The following is a 24,683-nucleotide window of genomic DNA, read 5'->3' on the forward strand; positions in this document are numbered from 1 at the left end:
ATCTAAATCTGATGCTTTTAATTGACCTTGATGCTCTTATTTGACCTGAATAAATTTCTCACATCATAGAGTGAGATATATACAATTGTAGTGATGTGGTGTAGTGTAGCAATGTATGCTGCTTAAGATGTTGGACTCATACCAGGGTGGGGGTGGGGAATCCAGGTTCAAGTTGATCCTCAGCCATAGAGTTTGATCAGTCAGCCTTTCTCACAACGTTGCCTACTCCTCACAGTTATTATGCAGATAGAAGTGAAAGGAGTGCTATTTTACATTGCCTCGATGAAAGGTTTTATACCTAACAAATAAATAAAAAGTATTCCCAGATATACAGGTAGTCCTCGACTTACAACAGTTCATTTAGTGATTGTTCGAAGTTACAACGGCACATAAAAAAGTGACTTATGACCATTTTTCACACTTATGACCGTTGCAGCATCGCCATGGTCATGTGATTTACATTCAGATGCTTGATAACTGACTCACATTTATGACGGTTGCATTGTCCCAGGGTGATGTTATCATCTTTTTGTGACCTTCTGACAAGCAAAGTTAATGGGGAAACCAGATTCACTTAACAAATGTGGCAAGAAAAAACGTAAAATGGGGCAAAACTCACTTAACAGAATTCTCATTTAACAACATAAATTTTGGGCTCAATTGTGATTGTAAGTTGAGGACTATCTGTATCAGTACACAAGAGTGTACGTTATTTCATTATTTATGTATATAAAGTGTTGTAAGTGGTTTAATTAAAATATTAGATGGCCTTGGAAAAATAGTTAATGAAAAAACAGCAAAGTATGGTTACAAGATTTTAACTACAGTCTTTTGGATTTTGGGGCAGTTAATCGTCCTAATCTGTTATTAATCTCTGTGTAGCTATTTTTCTTTGATTATAGAATTTAGTTGCTGTGCTGATTTCTATAATTGCAAAATGATAATGAATTTCCCCTTAAATAACTGTTTGTTTGGGAACATAATACTTTGACATTTATGTGTATGCAAATTTAGGAGTATGGGGAAGACTGACTGACAGTTGTTAGGTAAATATAATTAATAACACTATGGAAGAAAAACAGTTCTTGTTAAAATACAATGTTTTTGCAAAATGTTGGGAAATGTTTTATCTAAACTCTGGGAATGGCAGTTTTGAATATGTGTGGATATTCCTTTACTGATGGATAATTTCAGTTCTATTACAAAATATTGTTACATTTTAGAGCCTGAAGACTTTGCTCTGAAGTAATTAGACTATAGGTCCCAATTTATTGCAGGTTGGTCTTTGATATTTTTGGAGGATCTGGCCAATGGATAAGGATCTTAGTGTAGGCCCTATTTGTTTGATTTGAGGAGCATTCAGTAATTTGAGGGTGAAGGTCATCACTATCTAGAAAAGTGAAGTTTACCAGAGCTAGATATTGCTTTTAATATCTTTGATAAAGCTTAACTCCCATCACTATAGTTTGGATAGATATTTATTAGATAGGTCATTCTGTGCTAAAGGTGAATAGTAAATACAGAAGAGTTCAGGAAAAATCTTTCCTATTATATGCTTCAGAGGCAGATTTTCATTCCTCTTAATCTTCTCTTTTGTTGAATGGTATTGGTTAAATTTGATGTATCTTTAGGGTTTTGTGTTGACGTTTGATGCCTTCTTACTTTTTAGCCATCTTCATTATTTATCTTGCAGATTAGTTTCAATTAAAAAAAATGAAAATTGCTATTATTATCAGCAACATTCTTAGTGCAAATGGTTGCTTTAACAGAGTTCGGCAGGCATTAAACATTTTCCCTGTTCCCCCCCAAATATTCTAGCATAACATGTTGGTTATGAATGCGGGTTTTTTTTTTTTTTTAAAAAAAACGTCTTTTAAGCCTATTGTAGAATTTGTACAACTGTTTAATGTATTTCCTTTAGAATCATGAGAAATTGTGTCATTAATTTTCACCAGTAGTGGACACAGAAGGATTGGGGACCAAAGAGAAGTATTTGTAATCTCAACATTTCCTTGGAGCACATGAGTGTTGTACTAAATTAAAGCTTGCATATTTTCTTCTTCAGGATCATAGAGAGGAAATAACTTGTGTGTCATTCAATTGGAATGATTGCTATGTTGCATCAGGATCCTTGAGTGGTGAAATTATCCTGCATAGTATTGCTACAAATTTATCCAGCACTCCATTTGGTCATGGAAGCACGCAGGTATGTATCAGTGACACAGCAATCTGTTCCTAGTGGCATGAATGGATTCTATTGTAATCTTACAGAAGGTATACAACTTGAGCACCAAATTTATACACAGCTTTCAAAAACTGGGAATATCTTTTGAAAATGATGCTATCATATTCTAATTTGTGACAAAAAGGGATAATGACTAATTACATAAATGGAAAGTTGGTTGGTTCTATTTAATTTTAATTGAATGAAACTTACAGGGTAATATGTATGAAAATGTGGGATCCTTTTGATACATTAGCAGAAAAGAAGGTGATCAGATGCTAATGGTATAACCTATTTTTAGGTATATTATTGCATCTTCTTTTTGACAAGAAATTTTTGTTTTGTTTTTAGTAATCTGAACAAACTAAATATTACATGGCACAACTTTGCAAAAGATATGATAGTGGCATTGTGTCCATTAAAAGCAAAAACCCAGTTTGAAGAAACTTTGTTGTTTTTTATTCATTGTTATCATCCATCAGTTATATCAATGCAAACTTTTTAATAGTCAGTTTACTCTTTTTAAAAAAGCCACCTCATAGCAGAGCTAATAAAGTTGTCATTGCTTGCTTTATGTGTGGCTTATTTGGGAAACTGTGTCTGACAGTTATTGATAGACAATGTGATTTTGTTTAAAGACCAAAGCAATGAAAGTAGGGATGAAATATTGGATCTTTAGTGACAAGATGCTAAAAGACATATAGCTGGATTATATTAATTGGACTTTTCTGTGTGCACTTTAAATTCCTGGCTGTGGTTTGTTTTGCCATTTATAACGTTTCATTATAGCCAGCTGAAGAAAGGTTCAATTGCTGTTAAATCTAGATCCATCTTAATGTAAAATATAGGGATTTATGACTCAGGGATGAAAATTCTAAAAGTGAAATCAGGATTATTTATTATGATATAGGTAAATGAAATTTAAATAGTTATTATATAAAATATATGATGCTAATGAAATTATTCATTGTTTTTAATGCAATTTATGAGTAGAAACATTAAATGTTTCGGATTTTCTGCTTGTTTACTTGAAACTGAATGAATTATTTATTTTGAGTATAATATGGAACATAGGAAAGTGGAAAAGGAAAAAAATTATATAATAGGACATGAGAACACTGGAACAAAATATTTCAGATCTTCTCCTTCCTCGTGAAGTTTACACGTTTCTAAAGTTTTGAAGAAGTAACCTAATTTAAAATTGGGTGTGTGTGTGTGTGTGTGTTGACAACACCATTTTCCAACAGTAAATGGTTTTACTCTGACACTTTTGATTTTCTTGTACAGCTTTTTCAAAACACCTGCATATTCATTTAACCTCTGAAAAATGTGTATGTCTGTGTATATAGAGCCAGTTTGGAACAGTGGTTAAAATGCAAAGGATTGAATTCTGGTCATGCCTTAGACATGGAAGCTTGGTTGGATGGCTTTGAGCCACTCTTTTTCATTCCAATCCACCTCACAGGGTGGTTATTGCAAGAGAAATAGGTGCTAGGGTCATTGTGTATATCATTGTAAATTATGTAAATAAAGGTGGAATATAAATTTAACACTATAATAAAAAAATATTTCCCACCTCTTATTATGAAGAGGTGGTCATCAGACTTTGTGGAGGTAGAGAGAATCTAGTAGTCCCCATTACCCCAGAGATTCTTCTAGCATTTTTTCACACTGTTTTTAAATGTGTGTTCAAAGCATGCTAAATGTCTAATATATGAAGGTTTGTGAAAATAATCTCATTGGAAGTATGTTCCATGGTAACAAATAATGCATTCAGTTAAAGAAAAAGACATTATCCCATCAATTTTAGCTTCATAATATCTTGCTGAATCACAGCCTCAGTCTTGAAAAAATTAGCAATAAAGAAGAGACACTAAGCTTGGCATTCTTGTCAGGATTCAAAAGTTTCCGTTGTTATTGCAGAATTGCCTACCTTGGAAAAGTTGTTAAATTTTAATTGCATGTCACTCCAGTGAAACTTATATGGCAGACTTGCTGACTAAACATTTGAAAGGGCTGCTCTTGTAATAAAGATGTGGTATCAATGCTGACGTTCAGTTAAAGGTTTTTCAGGTACTACTTTTCTGTTTCTCACTACTGGATATTGTGTCAGTTTCAATCTCTTCTCTGAGTGCTATATGCTATGACCACAGAGTTGAGCCACAACAGAAAATGTGCTTTTAGTGAAAAACCATACCTGTGTCCCACTGTTTTCACTCCTTCCAACCTGACAGAATGTTGGAAATAAATAATGTAAAAGAGCTCAGAGTTCTGTTCCTCTGCAAGAGAACTGGGACCTAATTTATGTGTACATATTTTAAAAATGACTTATTCTGGTTTGGGTCTGAAGAGGTGAAAAACAAATCTCCCAGTGCATCCCTAAGAGAACTGGGCAGCATCATCAGAATGCTGTTGGCTCCTCTAATTCTGCATTCTTCCGGGTGGCATTGCCCAGTTCTCTGTCATAGGATTGCTGTTGGGAAGGAAAAAATAAGTCGCTGTGCTTTGATATAAATCTATGTGAAATAAAGATATGTTCTGCATGTTTTTTCTAACTTGTTACTCTCTTCAACTCAACAGAATGTTGGAAAATTATTGTTCAACATTCCAAAACTGAATAAACAGGGCCTGATTTTGTGTGGGGGCAAGAAACTGGCAGAATAGTAAATTTAAAAATAGGCCAGATCTAGCAACAAATGCAAAGAAAAATTCTGAGGGGAAAAAAAAATAAAAACACATCTTTGGGGCAGACTGTTGGGTAGTGTCTCACAGAATAGTTAATAATTTAAGCCATCTTTAATATGCCTCCTTCTTTCCTGGTGACATCTGAGGTGGAATTTTCATTAAAATGCTGAATTAGGATTCAATGCTTTCTCATATTTATGTGAAAATGGGAATAATATACACAGAAAGTCCTTTTGCAAAGGTACTAGTACTTTTTTTCCCCCAATCAGAGCCCAGTGACTTGTTGTAAACAAGTAGACTCACAACCACATTTTAGCCCACATTTTCTGTTTCTAAATGAGATATTTGTTAAGTGAGTGTGCCCCATTTTACAAGCTTTCTTGCCAAAGTTGTTAAGTGAATCACTGCAGGTGTTAAATTAGTAACACAGTTTTTAAGTGAATCCAGCTTTTGTATTTACTTTGCTTGTCAGATGATCGCAAAAGGTGATCACATGACCCCAGGACACTGCAACCATCATAGATAGGAGTCAGTTGCCAAGTGTCTGAATTTTGATTATGTGACCTTGGAATGCTGCAACAGTCATAAGTGTGAAAAATGGTCTTAAGTCACTTTTTTCGGTGCCATTGTAACTAAACGGTCACTAAATGAACTAAATGTCACTAAATGGAAGTCGAGGACTACCTGTACTGTATTTACATAGATTTTATATCGGAACAATAATATCTGGCCTCTTATGTGTTAATGTGAGAGATCTTGCTTGTTTTTTTAAATGGGTGAGATTACGAAATAGCTTCATTTAGAAACACATTTAATGAAACACTGCAATTTTTATGCACCATTCTTTCCAAATTACAAGTACTATACTTCTAAATGAAGTAAAATGTTTTTAGTTGTGACTGAAATAGAAAATATATCTCACCTTAAAGGCTTTGAGTTCTTAAAAAATGTTAGGTTTTCCCAGTTTTTTGAAAGATATCCTATGAAATGTATACATGTTACAATTCTTTTTAAATAATTAAAAATGCCACATCTTTTTCCAGGTGTGCCTGGCTACTTTAATAGCTGCTATAGAAGTTTCTACTTGTATGCATAGATCACCACTTTCCTTTGCTTTCATATGTGATTATAACTTGAGATTTCAAGTAGTCTTTACCTGATTGCTTGATCCTGAACTGATGTAAAAAAAGAAAAATTATTTCATTAATAGGATTAAAAATAAAATCTTAAAATATTTTGGGAATGTACATTTAACACAAATATGTATCAGCTTGAAGTCTTTGATTTATGAATGTGTGCAACTAATTACTTTGACTTAAATCTTTAGAATTGGATTTTGGCTAAGTCAAACTTTAGTTGAAATAGAAATTATGGAATACTGTTTGTTTGTTTTCTTACAGCCCATACGACATTTGAAATACTCTCCCTTTAAAAAAGCATTACTGGGTAGCGTCTCTGATAGTGGAACTGTAACCCTATGGGATGTCAACAGTCAAACTCCATACCATAACTTTGAAAATGCTCATAAAGCTCCAGCTTATGAAATCTGTTTTTCTCCCATCAGTGAGTTGCTGCTTGTAACTGTAGGTCTAGATAAAAGAATAATTCTCTATGACACAGCAAGTAAAAGGTAAATATATACTTGTCAGTATACTTATTTATAAAATGAGTAACAGCTTTCAGCTAGTCACTTGACAGTGAGATAGGCTGCCAATGTATTTAATAAATAAATTTATATCAAACCAACAATATTTTGAAATCTTTATCATGAACTCTCTAATGAAACGAAACGAAACAAAACTCATTTTAATTTCAATAGTAAATGGAAGGTACATTTGAAAATGTTTTTTAGAATGTTTTTCATATATAAAAATGTTGCTTGCTTCAGTAAAGATAACCTGATAATGATGAAACCTGAAAATGATTACTCATATGTCAAATCTTCTTGAATTTGAGTTCTCTGCAATTCATTATTAGATAGATTAAATCAAATGGGAAAAGTGGAGAAAATCCAAAGTTGATGCCCTGAAATTTATTATTTATTTTACTGTCTTAGACAGTTAAAACCTTAAATCTGTTTTTTATTATAAATCTATAATGGTTGGAGTGTATGAGAAGAAAATCTAAACAGAAACCATAAAATAAGGTATAGGATGTTGACTCTGAGAGTTCAATTTGCCATGCCACATACTTGAATTTTTGTCAAAATTGAGAAGGTATCATGACCAGCAGTATTTAAGGATATGTTTCCACTAGAAGAATGATGAGCTTTGTGCGTTAACTTTATTTAGGGATATGTTTCCAGTAGAAAAAAGATGACCTTTGTGTATTAACTTTATGTATAAATTTAAACATAGGATGAATGGGCATATTGGTAGGCATAATCATTTATCGGGAAAACGTGTATCTCAGATCTTATTTTGGCCATGAAGCCCACTGAATAATCTTGGGTCAGATGTACAGATGTAACCAGATCAAACCCAACAGAGAATTCAATAAGATAAAAGCTTTTATTTAGAAAATTGTATGTAACATTCTTATGGGTTTTTTCCCCTTTTGTGTTCAATATCTTTATTTCACATATAAAGACAATTGAGAACTTTAGTAGCAGAAACTCCTCTAACTGCAGTAGAATTCATGCCTGAAGGAACTTCACTCACTATTGGCTCTTCTCGTGGAAAAATATACCATTATGATTTAAGAAAGCTGACAGCACCTGTGAAATCAGTCAGTGCTCACAAAACGTCTGTGAAATGCATAACACTGCAGAATTGTAACAGTTTTTCAAAGGTAAAACATCTTGAGCATATATTGATGAAATGTTAATTAAAAAAATAAAACTAAATATTTTCCATTTATAGTAAATCAATAAAGAAATCATGCACATTTATTAAGCTTTGAAATGTGTTTATATTTTAATTGTATTCAAACTGTACAGTTTTTATGTCTACAAAATGGCTGACATTTTCAATTATACTTGCTTTGTCTTTTAGTCTGAAAATAATTTGTTTGAATGCTTTATTTTTACAAGAATTAAAAATGTCAGGATAGTTGATGCTAGCATTCTAGTCCTTGTTGTAGATAAGTTTTTTTATTTGGACTATTTCTGACATACTTATTTTTATTTTTAGTCTAGTCATAAAACAAGTTCAAGTAAGCAAACTTGCAAAAAACCTGATGTCAAATTGACAAACAATACTGGAGGAGTTCAGAATGTTGGTATTTTAAAAAGTCTTACATCTAATGTACCTGCTACTGTCCTGCCACAGTCCATGCCAAGTAATGAAGTTAAAGGAAGTGATGCTCTTCCAGATAAATCAGGTAAAAAAAAAAGAATTTGAAAGCTGTTGAGAAAAAAATCTGGTAATGAAAATAGTGCCAAAGAATAAATATAAGTTCTTATTTCATTGTTTTGTTTTAACATTTCTGTAACCCCACTGAAATATTGTTTTTGTTGTACAAAGTTCTAGCAATGACTCTAGCAATGGCTGTGATTTTTTTTTCCACCAAAAAAGTTTCTTAACTCAATCACAGCTGGGCTGTGGTAAAAAATTATCATCTTGGGGTCAGGGAAAACAGAATAAACAACACACACATTTAAAAAAAATGAAACTATTTTCACCCAAATTGCATATGCTTAAAACAGATGCACAATGTGGCATTGCTGTTGAATTCGGACAATTTTTTTTCGTATTTTGATTTAAAATACCCTGTTTTCCCCAAAATAAGACATCCCCTGATAATAAATGCAATCGGGCTTTTGAGCGCATGGCAATAAGGCCAAGTGCTTATTTCAGGGTTCAAAAAAATACAAGACAGGGTCTTATTTTCAGGGAAACATGGTACTTTCACCGATATCTTTCTTTTTAAAGATAGTGTATATAGAATTAGCAAAAAACAATATAACAAAATTCTGATTGACACTGGTCAATTTTAGAAATTCTTTTCAGTGTGCCATTCTACACAACAGCTAGAAAGAAAAAGTTGTAGGCTTGTGGATGCTTATGGTATCTCCTACTAGGCAATTTTTAAAATATCAAATGCTTGGATAATGATTTTTTGTATGTTAAATGTATTCTGTAGTATTCATTATTTTTCTTGTTTTGAATAACTTTGCAGTCTGTCCAGAAAATTCCAATTACAGATATAATAAATATATTTAGATGGCAGCATAATGCCTTTTTTAAGATTTGGAAGAGATTTTGAGAAATACTTATTTACAGAAAAACAGTTCTGTCCTATATTCAAGGACAGTGTTACCAGTAGACAAAATGAGATAGTCATTTTGCACCCATAAACTAGCACCCATAAACTAGTGTATAACTTTAAGGTGCCCTGGCAGATACTTTCACTTATGCTGAAGAAATACTCAACTACAAGTTCACATACAATGGGAGGGATGTGATTCTTCATTCAGACAGCAAATGTTTCTGCCAACCCTTCCTGTATTGCTAATTAGTGCCTAAGGGAAACAAGCATTCTACCAGTGTTGTGGGTGTCTTGGCACAAAATTTATTAGTATTCATTGTCCACACAATTAAAGTTATTAACAGGTATGGTTGGTAATGGTTGGTAATGGTTATGGCTGTTGCTTGCAACTCAATATTAATTATATTAATTATTCTCAATAATAAGCCCTATTGATTGTGTGGAACATGTTACAGATTATATTTTGGCAGCATTCCATCTTTTTAAAGGTCAGCTTCTTATTATAAATCTCTAAACCCCTTATCTGAAATCTGCTGAACTTGTTTCATTATTGCTATGACTCTTCAATATACCAAATTATATTGCTTATGAAAACAGAAGTTGCGTGCATGAATGAGAGTTTAGTTTATTCTTAAAGCATGTTTTTATTTTAAAAAAAATGTTTTCCCTTTATAGATTTGACCCAGAGCAGCAATTTGGATGTGATTCCTTCCAAAGAGATGGATCATGGGTATACTTCTAATTCAACTAATTTTGAAGACTTGGGAAGAAATAGTTTGGGTGACCTATTTTCTCCACTTCGAGATGGTATGTTGATGCTGAAATTAAACTGTACGTTTATTGGTAAGAACTCTGTTTATTGCATTAGAACTCTTGCTCCTATTGGCTCTTATGGTTAGAATTCTGTAGCCATATATATTAGGTGGATCCAAGGTTGAATTGAAGAATGCTCATCAGTTATTTCTCATCAAATTGGAAGGAGATCCTAAATGGATCCTTTTTTGTTCAATAGTTTTTATCAATGATTTGGATGAAGAGATGGAGCGAATGTTTATTACATTTGTAAATGATACAAATTTGTGGAATAGCTCATAATTTAGAAAACAGAATTTCTCTGTAAAATTAGGTTAAAAGTGGACTATTGGTTTTTTTCTTCTTGCATTGTCAATATCTATTTATCTGTTCTAGATATTGTGGCTTGTAAAGCAAATGAAGATGTTCCAGGAAAAAATGATGGTAAGCAGTTTTTATAACAAACTTTCTGTTATATTAATGATAGTAGCAGTATTATAGCAGAAATCTAGAAGTAACTAAAATACTATTTCAAAAGACTTGACTATGTATCAAGAAAGTTTTTAATTAAGCAATGCAAATATATGATCTTTCGTTTTGCATTATAGGTTTGGATTTTCAGTCTTATCTTTTAAGCATGGATTTTCTGTCTCAGTTTAATACCGCTTTACCTATAAGAAAAAATCCAGCAGGATCAAATCCACATATTGTTCATTCAAGTCCATTTAATATATTTGTTGGATCTCCCATTAAAGAGGAAGATGAGCATCCAGATATTGATGCTAAAAAAACAAATCATGGAAAACAAGAATCCAGTGAGCATATCAAACAGGTATTGTATGATTGCGGTTTTGCCTTTTATTTTGCTTTCAACATTTCCCCCTTTGCATAAAACATAAAAGCTGTTACATCTTCCATCATACAATCTTACAGGAATGATCTTTAAGATTGGATCGTATTACATCTACATCAGTTTTGTAACAAGATAGATCAGGAACACTGTGGCTTTATGCATATCTTTTTCTTCCTGTTTGTTTTGGAACTATCAGCTGTTGTTGTTGTTGTTGTTGTTGTTGTTGTTGTTGTTGTTGTTAATCTTTGGTGAGATTCACAGCCTTTGAGGCTGGTTAATAGCTCAGCAGCTTGAGTCCTAACCAAGGACCTAGGAACTGTTAAGGTATTGTCGGAGGGTGTAAGCTGTTCCAAGTAGGGTGGTTTTTTGTAGAGTCAAAATGTTCAAGTCTGGTAAATTTAGAATTTCTAAATAGTGGGGTAGCCCTTTGGGTATTGCTCCAAGGGCCCCAATTACAATCGGGACAACACACGATTTCTTTTTCCACAGTCGCTCAACTTCAATTTGCAAGTCCCGGTACTTTGTGATTTTTTCTTGCTGCTTATCTTCAATCCGTGCATCACCAGGTGTTGCAATGTCAATGAACCATACTATTTTCTTTTCAACTATTGTTATGTCAGGTGTGTTGTGGACCAAGTGCCTGTCAGTTTGAATCCTAAAGTCCCACAAGATCTTGAGTTTCTCATTCTCTAAAACTTTCTCAACCTGATGTTCCCAGTGGTTTTTGCTGTACTCAAATCCAAACTTCTGGCACAATTTCCAGTGAATGATCTTAGCAACACGGTCATGGCGTTGTAGGTAGTCAGTTTGTGAAATTTTGCTGCACCCACTAATCAGGTGGTCGACTGTCTCATCTTTCTCATTGCAGAGGCAGCATTTGCTGTTGGTGGTAACATGTTGAATTTTTGCCTTCATGCAGTTTGTGGCTAGGGCTTGTTCTTGAGCTGCCAAAATAAAGCTTTCTGTTTCTTTTTTCAGTACTCCTGATCTTAACCAGTTCCAAGTTAGTTTCTGGTCGGCTTTGCCTTCAATACTTTTCAAGTATTGGCCATGCAGAGCTTTGCTTTTCCAATTTTCAGCTCGCTGCTCAATTACTTCTTATATTCTGCTTTTGTTTTAGTTGTCTTTAAAAGGCCTCCTTTATTTACTTCCTTAATCATTGGTTCTTCATTTTTCTGGATGTAATCATTCAAGCTGCGTTTTTCTTCTTCCACAGTCTGCTTTACTTGTAGGAGTCCTCGACCACCCTCTGCTCTTGGTAAATATAATCGGTCAACATCACTTTTAGGGTGCAAGGCATGATTCATTGTCATAAACTTCCTTGTTTTTCTGTCCAAATTGTCTAACTCCATCTGGGTCCAGTCAATTATTCCTGCAGAGTATCTAATTACAGGTATAGCCCAGGTATTTATGGCTTTTATGATGTTTCCTCCACTCAATTTGGACATTAATATCTTACGAATTCGCCGAATGTACTTTGCTGAAGTTAATTCCTTGACTTTATTATGCATTAAGTCAGAAGCTTCTAAAATCCCCAAGTACTTGTAGCCTTCTTCTGATTATACTGCCTTTATCATTTCTTCATTCTCTAGTTCTATTCCATCCTCTTCTATGATCTTGCCTGCTTTGGTTGCTATTGTTGCACATTTGTCAATTCCAAACTGCATATTGATGTCTTGGCTGAATTCTTTTGTGTTTTCAATTAATAAATTCAGTTCAGCTTTTGTTTTACCAAACAGCTTCAAATCATCCATGTACATCAAGTGCGAGATTTTCAGTCCTTTCTTTGCAAGTTCGTATCCACAGTTCATCTTCTTCAAAATGATTGCCAGTGGTAGCATTGAGAGTATAAAAAGTAGGGGTGAAAGGGAATCGCCCTGGAAAATGCCTTGTTTAATTTCAGCTTCACCCAGTTCTTCTTCATTAGCCATAATTTTCGTTTTCCAGAGGTTCATTGAAGATTCCATGAATTTTTGTATGTTGCTGCTGATGCCTAAGATTTCCAGGCATTTCTTGATCCAGCTATGGGGAACTGAATCAAACGCTTTCTTATAGTCTATCCAAGCCATGAACAGGTTGGTTCGTCTTTTCTTTGAGTTCTTTAGAATTAGTTTGTCAATCAGCAATTGATCCTTTGTTCCTCTTGACTTTTTGCAATATCCTTTCTGTTTTACAGGAAGCAAATTATTTCTTTCCAGGTATCCATAGATTTGGTTTGCAATGATACCAGTAAGAAGCTTGTATGTTGTTAGCAAACAGGTGATTGGCCTATAGTTTCCAGGGTCCTTTCCTTTTTCTTTATCTTTTTGGATCAAAAATGTCCTTCCAGTTGTCATCCATTTATCATTTTCAGGTGTTTTTAGGATCTGATTCATCTGGGTTGCCAATCTTTTGTGCACACTTGTAAGTGCCTTTAACCAGAAGCCATGCAGCTTATCCGGTCCAGGTGTACTCCAGTTCTTCACTTTTCTTGACTGTCTTTGCACCATTGCTTTTGTTATTTTCACGTTACTTACGGGACCGCCTACTACCATTAACAGCCTCCCACCGACCAGTACGCTCCCACAGAGAGGGGCTCCTCCAGGTGCCGTCGGCCAAACAATGTCGGCTGTCGGCCCCTAGGGGGAGAGCCTTCTCTGTGGGGGCACCGACGATCTGGAATGAGCTCCCCCCAGGGATACGGAGGATTCCGGATCTGCGCACCTTCCGCCGCGAGCTGAAGACGCTTTTATTTCATCAAGCTGGCCTCGCCTAAATCTTCTCCCTTCTAAGTGTAAATTTTAAATTTTTAATTTATTTTAAAATATGGGTATTTTAAATTATGGGTATTAATTCAGCCAAATTTATTTAATTCATTTTATTCGATTTTAAATTTTGTATATCTAGGTGTTTTATTTTATGGCTGTGCACCGCCCTGAGTCCTTCGGGAGTAGGGCGGTATAGAAATTCAATAAAATTAAATTAAAAATTAAATTCCATTTTATGCACTTTAATAGAGTCCTCAACCTGTTTGATCCATTTTGCATTTCTGTTGTGCTTCTTGTTTTTTCCCCACAAATTCTTCCAGAATTTCAGAGCTTTCTCTTTATCAGGCTTTTCATTTGTTGTTACTCCGCCCCCATTTTCTAAGCTCTTATAAAACTGGTGCTGATTTGCTCTGAACTGTGAGTTTTCCTTGAAGTGAGTTACTCGGTTTTCATACCTTTTAATCTTTTCAGCGATGGCAACAACCCTCTGCTTCAGCTCTTCAATTACTACCGCAATCTTCTTATTCCTCAGATCGTATCTTGCTTCCAGGCTGCTTTTGACCTGCTTGTTCTTTAGCTGACCTTGCCTTAGGTTCTTCAAGTTGCTCAAATCTCCACATACTTTTTTGATCTTCAATTCTAACCGAATTTTCCACTTAGGCTTCCCCTTCTTGCCTCTTTGGTTCTTTTGTATTTTCAACCCCAGTTCTTTGGTGGTTATGACGGTTGCTGCATACATCAGTTGGTTTGTTTTGGCTAATGTAGTGGTTCGAATAGTTTGCACAGCCTCATTGACCTTTTTTAGTACATTTCTCAATTCTTTCTGGTTCACTTGGTTCAGCTTTGGCAAACATGTTCTTTCAGCATCTTCCATTTGATGCTTTATTTTTCCAGCTAATTGAGCACTATCTGTTGGTGTTTGTTCTTTAGTGCTTCCTTGTTCTTTATCTTCATCCATTTCAGTATCCTCTTCCTCCCTTTCTTCCTCAATTTCCTTTTGAGTCTGCAAATCATTCTTGATGTTACTCTTCTTTGTTGATGTACTCAGACCATTAATTGCTTTCTCTTCTATTGCTATTAATTCTTCTGTAATGAAAAATTTGTGGTTTAGGATTACACATCATTGGTCCATTAGCCTTTGTTCACTGGTGTCACAGTCCGTATGGTTCATCTTCCAAATCTGATACATTCGTTTTTGAAATCCACGTTTTGCTGGCTCAGACAGATAGTAAGCTTTCATAATAGAGGTGTTTTCTTCCCTAGTCCAGATGATGATGATGATGATGATGATGATGATGATGATGATGATGATGATGATTGGGTCCTAGAAGCAAAGGAATGATGAAGGCTGCCCATAGGTTGGGCCTTGCTTTCTTGAATGATTCCAACATGCCAGAATTATGGTACTTGCTTGCTTGACAGTTTGACACTTTGTTCCAGTATGACAGTTTATCAGTACAGTGGTTTATCAAGTGATAAAAATGGATGAGTGCTTTGTAAGTCTGTGTCTCTATCCTTACTTGTTTTCACCTTCCTATTTATTCATTTATCAAATTTGTATCCTACCCATCTCACCTAAGTGAATCTGGGCAATTTACAAACAACATCATAAAATAATATAAAAATGGGACTAAAAAGCACAGTTAAAATAGATAGATGCTATAGATCTGTCTCTTTTTAACTCTGTTTTTAACTGTGCTATTTAGTCACATTTTTATACAAACCCTGATATTGCATGGACAAGCTAAGAACAGATATGGATTCTTAAAAATAAGTAGATAAAACTCCAAAAGCCTTGTGTACGCCTTCTTAGAAGTTTTAATAAGCAGATCATATGTACTTTTTGCATTTGAGGAAAGAAGAGCTGCCAGTAATTTGGATCTCTAGGATTAGGATCCTAGTATGTGATAAATAGCATTCAAATAAGAGAGAAATTGTTACCTTGCAACATTAATGCTGGTAGCAAAAATAACCACTTATTGTACTTTAATAGATCTCTCCTATCCTCTTTGTACATTGTCATGGGATATTAAAAGATGTTTTTTCTGTCCCCCGCTATAGTTGAACTCCTCGAACTCTGATCCTTCAACTCTGAATACTCCACCTGTTGCAAATTTAATCAAGAGTCCTGATTCCAGAGAAAGACTTATTAAGAATATCCAGACACAACTTTTATATGAATCACCAATTAATGGTACTACCTCAACAAGTATGTGTAACTCTCTCTTTTGTGATATAATGCTCAAGAAATGCCCACATTTTTAAAAAATGCAATTGTATTTCAAAAGTAATTTAAAATTTTTCTTTAAACCATTAACTGTTTACATTGCTGAGTTGAAAGGTAATATGACACAATCTAAACTAACTCTGTGAATACAGCATAATTTTCCAGATAGTGTCTCCATTAGTATGTATTAGATTTTGATCGGTATTTTTTAAGGTTTTATCCTTAATAGTTTGGTCATAAGTTTGCTCTAAAATTGTATGCTGAGTGAGGAATTCTTAACAACTCTTCCTTACTTTGCAATATAGATGATGATGAGAAATAACATGGTAAGAGTAGATATAGATGTCTTTTCAATATGCTAGTTTTCAGGCTGCTTCCTTTTTTATTCCTGTAAAATTGAAATGCTCACACTTCTTGGTTATTTTGCATAGGTCCAAAGATAACTTCCAATATTACTTCTGGAGTTGCTAGTACACTATCTGAGAAAATAGTAGATACTATTGGAAACAGCCGATTGAATGCACCTTTATCATCAGTACAAATTCATTTCATTCAGAATATGATTCAAGAAACTCTGGATGATTTCAGGTAAAGAGAATTAGATTAATATGTTACTTTACCATATTTTTTGACACATTTATTTTTCATGAGTTTTACCACTTAATAGATGTCGTATATAAAATATTTCAAAACTGAACCGTTCTGAATTTGGTGTGCCCTGATTCAAGAATGAAACGGGTTTTTTAAAATGTGAAATGGCTGTTTTAATAATGTTATAGGTCAGTCTTGAAACAACTGCTAATGCCATTTTCATATCAAATTCTAGTTATCTTTTCCTGTCTTCATATAACTGTTATGGGCTGTCACACATGAAATTCCCTGCTGTTTCATCAGTAGGTATCTCCTTTCCAATTCACTTAGCAGAAAATACCTCAGGTGCTGAAGAAGATGAAAACTGCCAGTGATCAGGAGAACTGTTGTGGAGCAGTATTTGGTGGGCTGGGTGTTGGCTCAGATTTTATACTATTGAATCTGCTCAGGGTCTACTATGCTTTATCCATAGAATTCCAGAAAACTACTACAAATACTATAAATGTTAAAGTTCAACAGATTCATATCACATTGTTTATCTAAAGCACTGCAGATGCTCCTTTAATCACAGGTCTTCCTTAACATTCCTTAACTATAGTATATTACTTGCTTCTTTAATCATTATGTTCCTTTACCTGGATCCACAATTTTCTAAAAGCTTGCCAAGATAACAAAAATAAATATTGACATATCAAAATACAACCAACTCCTATTGAACATTGCTTCACCTGAAAGTTGCTTGTAGAAACTGGATGCATAAAATATTTTTTCATTTATTTGATACATTATTATTATTATTATTATTATTATTATTATTATTATTCATTTTTAATAATGTAATATACTAAAATATACTAGTAATATACTAGACTTAGATGAACTCACAGATACTGTAACATCATATGTCAGCTTCTGTGAAGACCTATGTGTACCGACCAGGAACTTGCAAATATACAGTAACAACAAACCTTGGTTCACAGCTAAACTTAAGCAGCTACGTCGTTCCAAAGAGAAAACCTACAGAAAAGGTGATAAAATGCTGTACAATCAGGCCAGAAATGTATTAACAAGGGAGATCAGAGTAGCAAAAAGAAGCTACTCTGAAAAGCTAAAGAATCAGTTCTCAACAAACGAACCAGCAAACGTGTGGAAAACTCTTAAAAATATCACTGGTTACAGCAAACCTCCTTCCCAGGCTGAAGGAAATCAACAACTGGCAGTTGACCTGAACATGTTTTACTGCAGGTTTGAAAGGAAACTACAGCCACCTATCTCCACAACCCCATCTCAGACACACCAACAACAGCCAAGCCTCCTACAACTAATCCCATCTCAGACTAACCAACAACAGCCAAACCTCTTACAACTGACCCCATCCCAATGGATTCCCAACCTTAGTGATCACAGAAAAGGAAGTGCAAGACCTAAAGCCAGGAAAAGCTCTAGGCCCAGACAAGATAATTCCTTCTTGCTTAAAAGTCTGTGCTGAACAATTGGCCCCCATCTTCACCCGTATCTTCAATAAATTGCTAGAGATGTGCTATGTTCCTTCTTGCTTCAAACGCTCTACTATCAACCCAGTGCCGAAGAAGCCCATTCAGTTCCCATGAAGGAACTGAATGACTGCAGACCAATTGCTCTAATATCTGTAGTTATGAAAACTTTTGAAAGGCTAGTGTTGTCCCACTTGAAAACCATCACGGATCCGCTGTTAGACCCTCTGCAGTTTTCATACTGAACAAATAGATCAACAGATGATGCTGTTAATATGGCTCTGCACTACATCCTAGAACATCTTGAATCTCCAAAGACCTACGCAAGGGTCCTCTTTGTAAACTTTACTTCAGCATTCAACACCATCATTCCAGACATTCTTCTAACTAAGCTAAACTATCTAGTGGTACCTGAACACACTTGTAAGTGTATAATAAGCTTCCTAACAGACAGGAAGCAGCAGGTGAAGCTAGGCAGAATCACATCAGACCTGTACGATCACACCTGTACAATTAGTACAGGGGCCCCTCAAGGCTGTATGCTTTCTCCACTTTTCTCTATATACCAATGACTGCATCTCAAATGATCCATCTGTTAAACTACTGAAGTTTGTAGATGACCCAACAGTGATTGGTCTCATTCGAGACAATGATGAATCCGCATACAGGAGGTTGAACAACTAGCCTCGTGGTGCTACCAGAACAATCTGGAATGAAAACACTCAAAACTGTAGAAATGGTGGTGGACTTTAGGAGAAACCCTCCTATACTATCACCTCTTACAATAGTAGACAACATAGTATCAACAGTAGAGACCTTCAAGTTTCTAGGTTCTATCATATCATAAGACCTAAAATGGACACCTAACATCAAAAACGTCATCAAAAAAGCACAACAAAGAATGTTCTTTCTGTGCCAACTCAGAAAGCTCAAAACTGTCCATGGAGCTGCTGTTCTACAGAGGAATTATTGAGTCTGTCATCTGCATCTCTATAACTGTCTGGTTTGGTTCTGCAACCCAACAAGACAGACACAGACTTCAGAAATAATTAGAACTGCAGAAAAAACAATTACTACCAACCTGTCTTCCCTTGAGGATCTGTATACTGCACGAGTCAAAAAGAGGGCTGTGAAAGTAATTACAGACCCCTCACATCCTGGACATAAACTGTTTCAACTCCTATCCTCAAAATGACGCTATAGAGCACTGCACACCAGAACAACTAGACACAAGAACAGTTTTTTCCCGAACGCCATCACTCTGCTAAACAAATAATTCCCTCAATACTGTCAAGCTATTTACTAAGTCTGCATTACTATTAATCTTCTCTTCATTCCTATCACCCATCTCCTCCCACTTATGACTGTATGACTGTAACCTTGTTGCTGGTATCCTTACAATTTATATTGACTGTTTCCTAACATGATTTGATTGCTTATTTGTACCCTATGACTATCATTAAGTGTTGTACCTTATGATTCTTGACAAATGTATCTTTTCTTTTATGTACACTGAGAGCATATGTACCAAGACAAATTCCTTGTGTGTCCAATCACACCTGGCCAATAAAGAATTCTATTCTATTCTATTCTATTCTATTCTATTCTATTCTATTCTATTCTATTCTATTCTATTCTATTCTATTCTATTCTATTCTATTCTATTCTATTCTATTCTATTCTATTCTATTCTATTCTATTCTATTCTATTCTATATTCTATTCTATTCCATTCCATTCTATTCTATTATTCTATTCTATTCTATTCTATTCTAGAATGCTAGTGTTCTGCCCCAGCTACGGACCCCAAAGAATGCAGCACACACAAAGTCTGTACAAACTTTAGTTTACTAAATTAAATCAGTCTTTTTCAAACAAAGGCTGTTAATTAACTTTCTTAACAGCCTACAAGAATCCAAAGAATAAATAATCGTAATCTTACTATGGTTGGCAGAAAGCCCAGAAACAATTTGCAGAGAACTAAGATCAAGATGCGAAGGAGAGTGAAAGAAGTTGTTCCCTCCAAATTGCCTCAGTCGTCGTCCTTCCTTAAATAGGCTAAGGGAGTGGCCAATTAGCCCAAGCCTTACTCTTGAGGAGACCTCCTCCTGAGGAGCCACTCCTGCCTTTTGGCAGCTCTGCGCACCGCGCATCGAGAAGAGGCTCCTCCTCTTCTTCCTCTTCACTTATGGGAGCTTCTGGAGGTTCTGAAGGCCCTGGCTGAATCCCCGCCTCTGGCACCACATCTTCTCCAGCCTCCTCATTGTCTGACTCGAGTGCCAGCTGCACAGGCTCCTGGCGCAGCACCACACCAGCCTCCTCCCTGTCGGAATCAGCTACTAATTGCACAGGCCACTGATGGGCCACAACAGCTAGTATATAGTGGTGAAGGAGCTAGATTAACTCACCCTTAGGTTTAGCAGGCAACTAAGTGATAATCTCTTTCTGTCGGCCATAGAAAAGTGTTATGTTCTGTAACAATCTTGACTGAAGAATCTCTTGTCAGGTAATGCATTCAATGATGGCTTTACTGTATAATAACTAGGCAAGCGCAGTGCAAACAAGTGGACACTGTAACCAATGCAACAAAAATTTGGAAAAGAACTATTTTTATTTATTAGAAGAAGTAACCCTGTGGAAAACTATTGAGAATTAAAAGAATTTTTTTCTATTTGTACTTATTTCAATTCATATCTAAAATATAGCAGATATTTTAAGACAGTGTAATTATTTTACCAAGTGTTTGAAAATAAATTTATTAAATAAATTTAAATAAATCTAAATTTTTGCCAAGGCTTCTGTATCCAGTATTTTTCAAGATAAATGCAAATAGACTCTTTTAATACATAGGTACTGGTACTGAGTATCCCACGTACTATAGGCAAGTTACACACTTTTGAATCTATGAGAAGACTTCTAATTTAAGGGATTACTTAATACTTGCGGATATAAAACGGTATGTGGGGAGAGAGAAACAGTCTGAGACACTGAAGCAGTGCAAACACTACAATATGTTTCCTAAGAAGAAAGAAACAAAATAGTCAATTTCCTCAGTTTCCAATTTAGGATTCAGCTAACTCTATTGTTCATATGCACACACATATCCATGCTCATGCACACAAACTGGTGCGTAGCTTGTGCCTGCAACAAAACATACAATTTCTTATTTGTCATATTATGTCACAAATTATCTTTGTCCTATTGTATTTTGTAGAAGTATTTGTAGAATTATACATATTTTGCAGAATTTCCTACAGAAGAGTTTTCCAACAGGAGAGTTTTGCACACTTCTGTTTATTAAAATAAACAGATGTTTTTCTCTGTATTTCATTTACCAGAGTAATTTAGAAGCCTGATGCATTAGCTGTCATATTGGGTACTTGACACTGGAAATGCAGTAAGATGAAGAGGAACAGTCTCTTTCCTAATAGCCTTTTATTTCTAGTAGGTTCCATCAAAGAGATACATTAACATTGAAGTGAGGGGATCTAGTGGGATGATAGTTTATCATTTTGAAATTACCTGTGTAGTAGTAAATCTCTGAATTGGAGAAAAAAATGACTAGACGTAACATGAATTGGTGTTTTTCTCTCCTCAGGGAAGCTTGTCATCGTGACATTGTAAATTTGCAAGTAGAAATGATCAAACAGTTTCATGTTCAGTTGGTATGTATACAAATATAAAGAGTTGTACATATATGTTGACAAACTTCCCTTTCATTGTAGTACTTAATACTTTATTATTCTAACTCTGGGGCAGGCAATCCAGAGGTTTTAAAATTTTTAAAGGGTTTTTTAAGGGTAATGGGTTTTTAAATATTTCGGGAAGCCAATTGGATTTAATTCTGTTTTAAATTATTTTAAATTTTGTATTGTATGTATTTTAATTTGGCTGTGCACCGCCCTGAGTCCTTCGGGAGAAGGGCGGTATACAAATTTAAATAATAAATAAATAAATAAATAAATAAATAAATAATAATAATAATAATAATAATAATAATAATAATAATAATAAATAAATAAATAAATAAATAAATAAATAAATAAATAAATAAATAAATAAATAAATAAAAAAAATGCAATTCTGTAATCCTTTACTGTTAGTCATAATGGATGTGTAGCCAAACATTAGGAAAGCCACTTTTCAGCAACCTAAAGGGGAAGGTGGAGTCAGAACAAAAATGGTCCAAGATTGTCAGGTTTAGGAATGGTCATTTCCAGATTAGTGGTTTACTTAAAAAGTAAAGAATGTGACATTACTCTATTTTGGTTGTTTTTGGTTGCTTGTGACAACAAAGTCTACCTTTCTGTAAAAAAAATCTAAGGTACTTTTTAAATGTTGTTAAAATTTCATATTTAACAGTAATTTAATATTAATTCTCCTATTACATATTGATTTTCTTTTCTTTCCTCTAGAATGAAATGCATGCCTTACTTGAAAGATATTCTATAAATGACAGTTTAGTAGCTGAAATTGAAAGATTGCGTGAAGAAAATAAAAGACTTCAAACTCACTTCTGACAGATTCCTATTCATGTGAAGAAAATAATTTGATATTTTTGTTCCAAATGGCTAAGACATCATGATGTCATCTGATAATTTCTGAAATTCAATATTTCTTTCAGTACCAAATATTTTTAATTGTAGAAAAGCAATAGATACTGACTTAATACAGAAAATGCACTTACATGTGTATCAAAGTGTTTCTATGGTAAAGAAGTCAGATGAAATTTGAGGCTAACAGGAATATTAACCAATTCCCTTTCTGTATATAAAGTGCCTTTATAAAAAAGGGAACTAAATAGGAAATGTATTTTGTATAACAATTCATCAACCTTCTTTGCCTTGTGTGGTGTTGATAGAACTCTCCTTTTTGACTGAAAAAAATGCAAGTGCCTGACTCTTGATTTTTATATTGTATGTGCTCTTTAAAAGCCCGTATCTTTCTTACGATGGTTACTTTGTAAGTGTAGAATACAACTCTAATATGTAACTCAATTGTAAACAAAATATCCTCAGCTTTTCTATATAATTTCAAAATACAGTTTGAATAAACAATATGTGTAGTCTTGTCTAAACATACTTGACCCAATAGTATTACTATACTAAAATCAGCAATTCCTCAATCTGTTCTTTCAGCATAGTTTTATTGATTTCTAGTGTAGCCATAGTCAAACTCGGTTATTTCAGTTTGACTTTGGTGTTTGTTAGATTTTTGTTATTAAAGTTGTACAATTGAATGAGCTTAATGTAATTTAATCTGCAAAACAAAAAACTAAACTATTCAGCTACCCAATGGATTAAAAATATGTCCTGGATCTTCCTGTCACCAATTATTTTTTAAAAGTACACAATTCCCATGATAGAAACATGTGCCTCTGATGTAAATGAAGAAAATGTTTTCTGATAGTCTAGTTGGTATATTTTTAAAAACTTGTACCAAGTTGATACAATTCAGTAAAATGGTTAGTTTATCCATTTTAATATAAATTTTATTGAGATTATCATAATATAAAATACAAATGAAAATAAAGTTGGTAGAGAAATGGGGAAGGAAAAGAAAGGGGAAGGAAAGGTGTCGGATAATAGTGAAGAGAGAAAAAAGTATTCAACTTTTTTTCACACCAGTAAAATACAAAAAAATGGTTAATTATCCATGAGGAATGTGTACATGGTGATACAGTCCATTCCAGAATAAAAACAGGCTGCCTTTGAAAGCTCTTTACTTATTGCAGCTTTGTAAATCCAATTGGTCTGCTTCAGGATGCTATAGTAATGGGATTTTATCCATCAACAAGGAATTTGGATTACATTTTAAAAAGATTGTGTCATATTGTCAGGTACTACACTAAATTCCACAAAATGTAAAGATATTTCAATATTTTAATAACATGAATAATGCAACTTGAATTTGCTTTTCCAGGTGCCACTTAGTTGGTAACAAGCTAACATAGCTATAAGTATAGTAAACTGATTTTAGGAAGGAAAGTTCTGATTTTCAGAATTGCGTATGTCCTGCATTTAATATAAATGGCTCCATTAAAGCCCTTTGTTTTCCTATTCTCACCACAAATCAAAAGAATTACAGTATTCAGAAATGAATAATATGCAGCAGTTCTATATACTTTTCATAGGGGACTTGCAGTAAATGATTATTTTAACCCTGAAATTGACAATGAATCTATGGGAATTACTCTGAAAGGCAGTGTGTTTAAGGACATGAATCAGTTTTAGTTTCTTATGCAGGTAAGGCATATTATTTTGGCAGAAGATATAAAATACTTGGAAAATGTGTCAAAACCTTGTGCTTGTCTGTCTTATATATTTTCCCACTATCTAAAGCATTTGATAATTTCAGGTCTCTTATTAGACATAGCAGAATTTATATGACATGTTACTTTCTTTTATAGTCTGCAGAGTCAAAATCATGAAATTGTTCAGAGTGTTTAAAAATGTAAAACTATGAAATGCTTTCATTCAGAATATAACCTATTCAGTACTTTTTGTATATTTGACTTAAAGATCTGACTGTTTTCTGTTCCCAGTAATCTGGCATGGAAGGTGCTTGTCTTTCACTTGACCTCTTAAAATCATTTATAGAAAACTGCAACTGTATTAGTTTCTTTTGTAAACCTGCCCTATACAGAAGTGCTTCCAAGATTCTATCCAAAATTCTATGCAAAATTCTATGCAGAAGAAATGTTGAAATTTAATGTATATTTAAAAATCATACTGTCACAAAGTAAAAGAAAATCTTCAGCTAAGTATTGTTATGAAAGATCTGTGCTAGAATACTGCCTTTGAACACATGGAAAATAGCCAGGATTTTAAAAATAAGACATGGTGACAAGCAATATATAAGGT

At 34.2% G+C, this 24,683-nt stretch overlaps 1 protein-coding gene across 1 annotated transcript in view; it reads left to right on the forward strand.

Annotated features, from left to right (window-relative positions):
* NEDD1 (NEDD1 gamma-tubulin ring complex targeting factor) overlaps window positions 1-24,429 on the forward strand; it is a 41,388-nt gene extending 16,959 nt beyond the window's left edge. Inside the window, exons 5-15 of the mRNA XM_070946706.1 lie at window positions 2,066-2,206; window positions 6,310-6,539; window positions 7,498-7,699; window positions 8,041-8,230; window positions 9,794-9,925; window positions 10,307-10,354; window positions 10,519-10,742; window positions 15,572-15,719; window positions 16,169-16,325; window positions 21,419-21,485; window positions 22,236-24,429. Coding sequence (XP_070802807.1) covers window positions 2,066-2,206; window positions 6,310-6,539; window positions 7,498-7,699; window positions 8,041-8,230; window positions 9,794-9,925; window positions 10,307-10,354; window positions 10,519-10,742; window positions 15,572-15,719; window positions 16,169-16,325; window positions 21,419-21,485; window positions 22,236-22,340 — 1,644 coding nt within the window. The 3' untranslated portion in view covers window positions 22,341-24,429. The remainder of the gene's footprint in view (window positions 1-2,065; window positions 2,207-6,309; window positions 6,540-7,497; window positions 7,700-8,040; window positions 8,231-9,793; window positions 9,926-10,306; window positions 10,355-10,518; window positions 10,743-15,571; window positions 15,720-16,168; window positions 16,326-21,418; window positions 21,486-22,235) is intronic.
* The last annotated feature ends 254 nt before the right edge of the window (window positions 24,430-24,683 follow it).

The sequence above is a fragment of the Pituophis catenifer genome, unplaced genomic scaffold (genome assembly GCF_029215685.1).
Source record: "Pituophis catenifer annectens isolate HBS135680 unplaced genomic scaffold, rPitCat1.0.hap2 SCAF_7, whole genome shotgun sequence".
NCBI classification, from domain to species: domain Eukaryota; kingdom Metazoa; phylum Chordata; class Lepidosauria; order Squamata; family Colubridae; genus Pituophis; species Pituophis catenifer.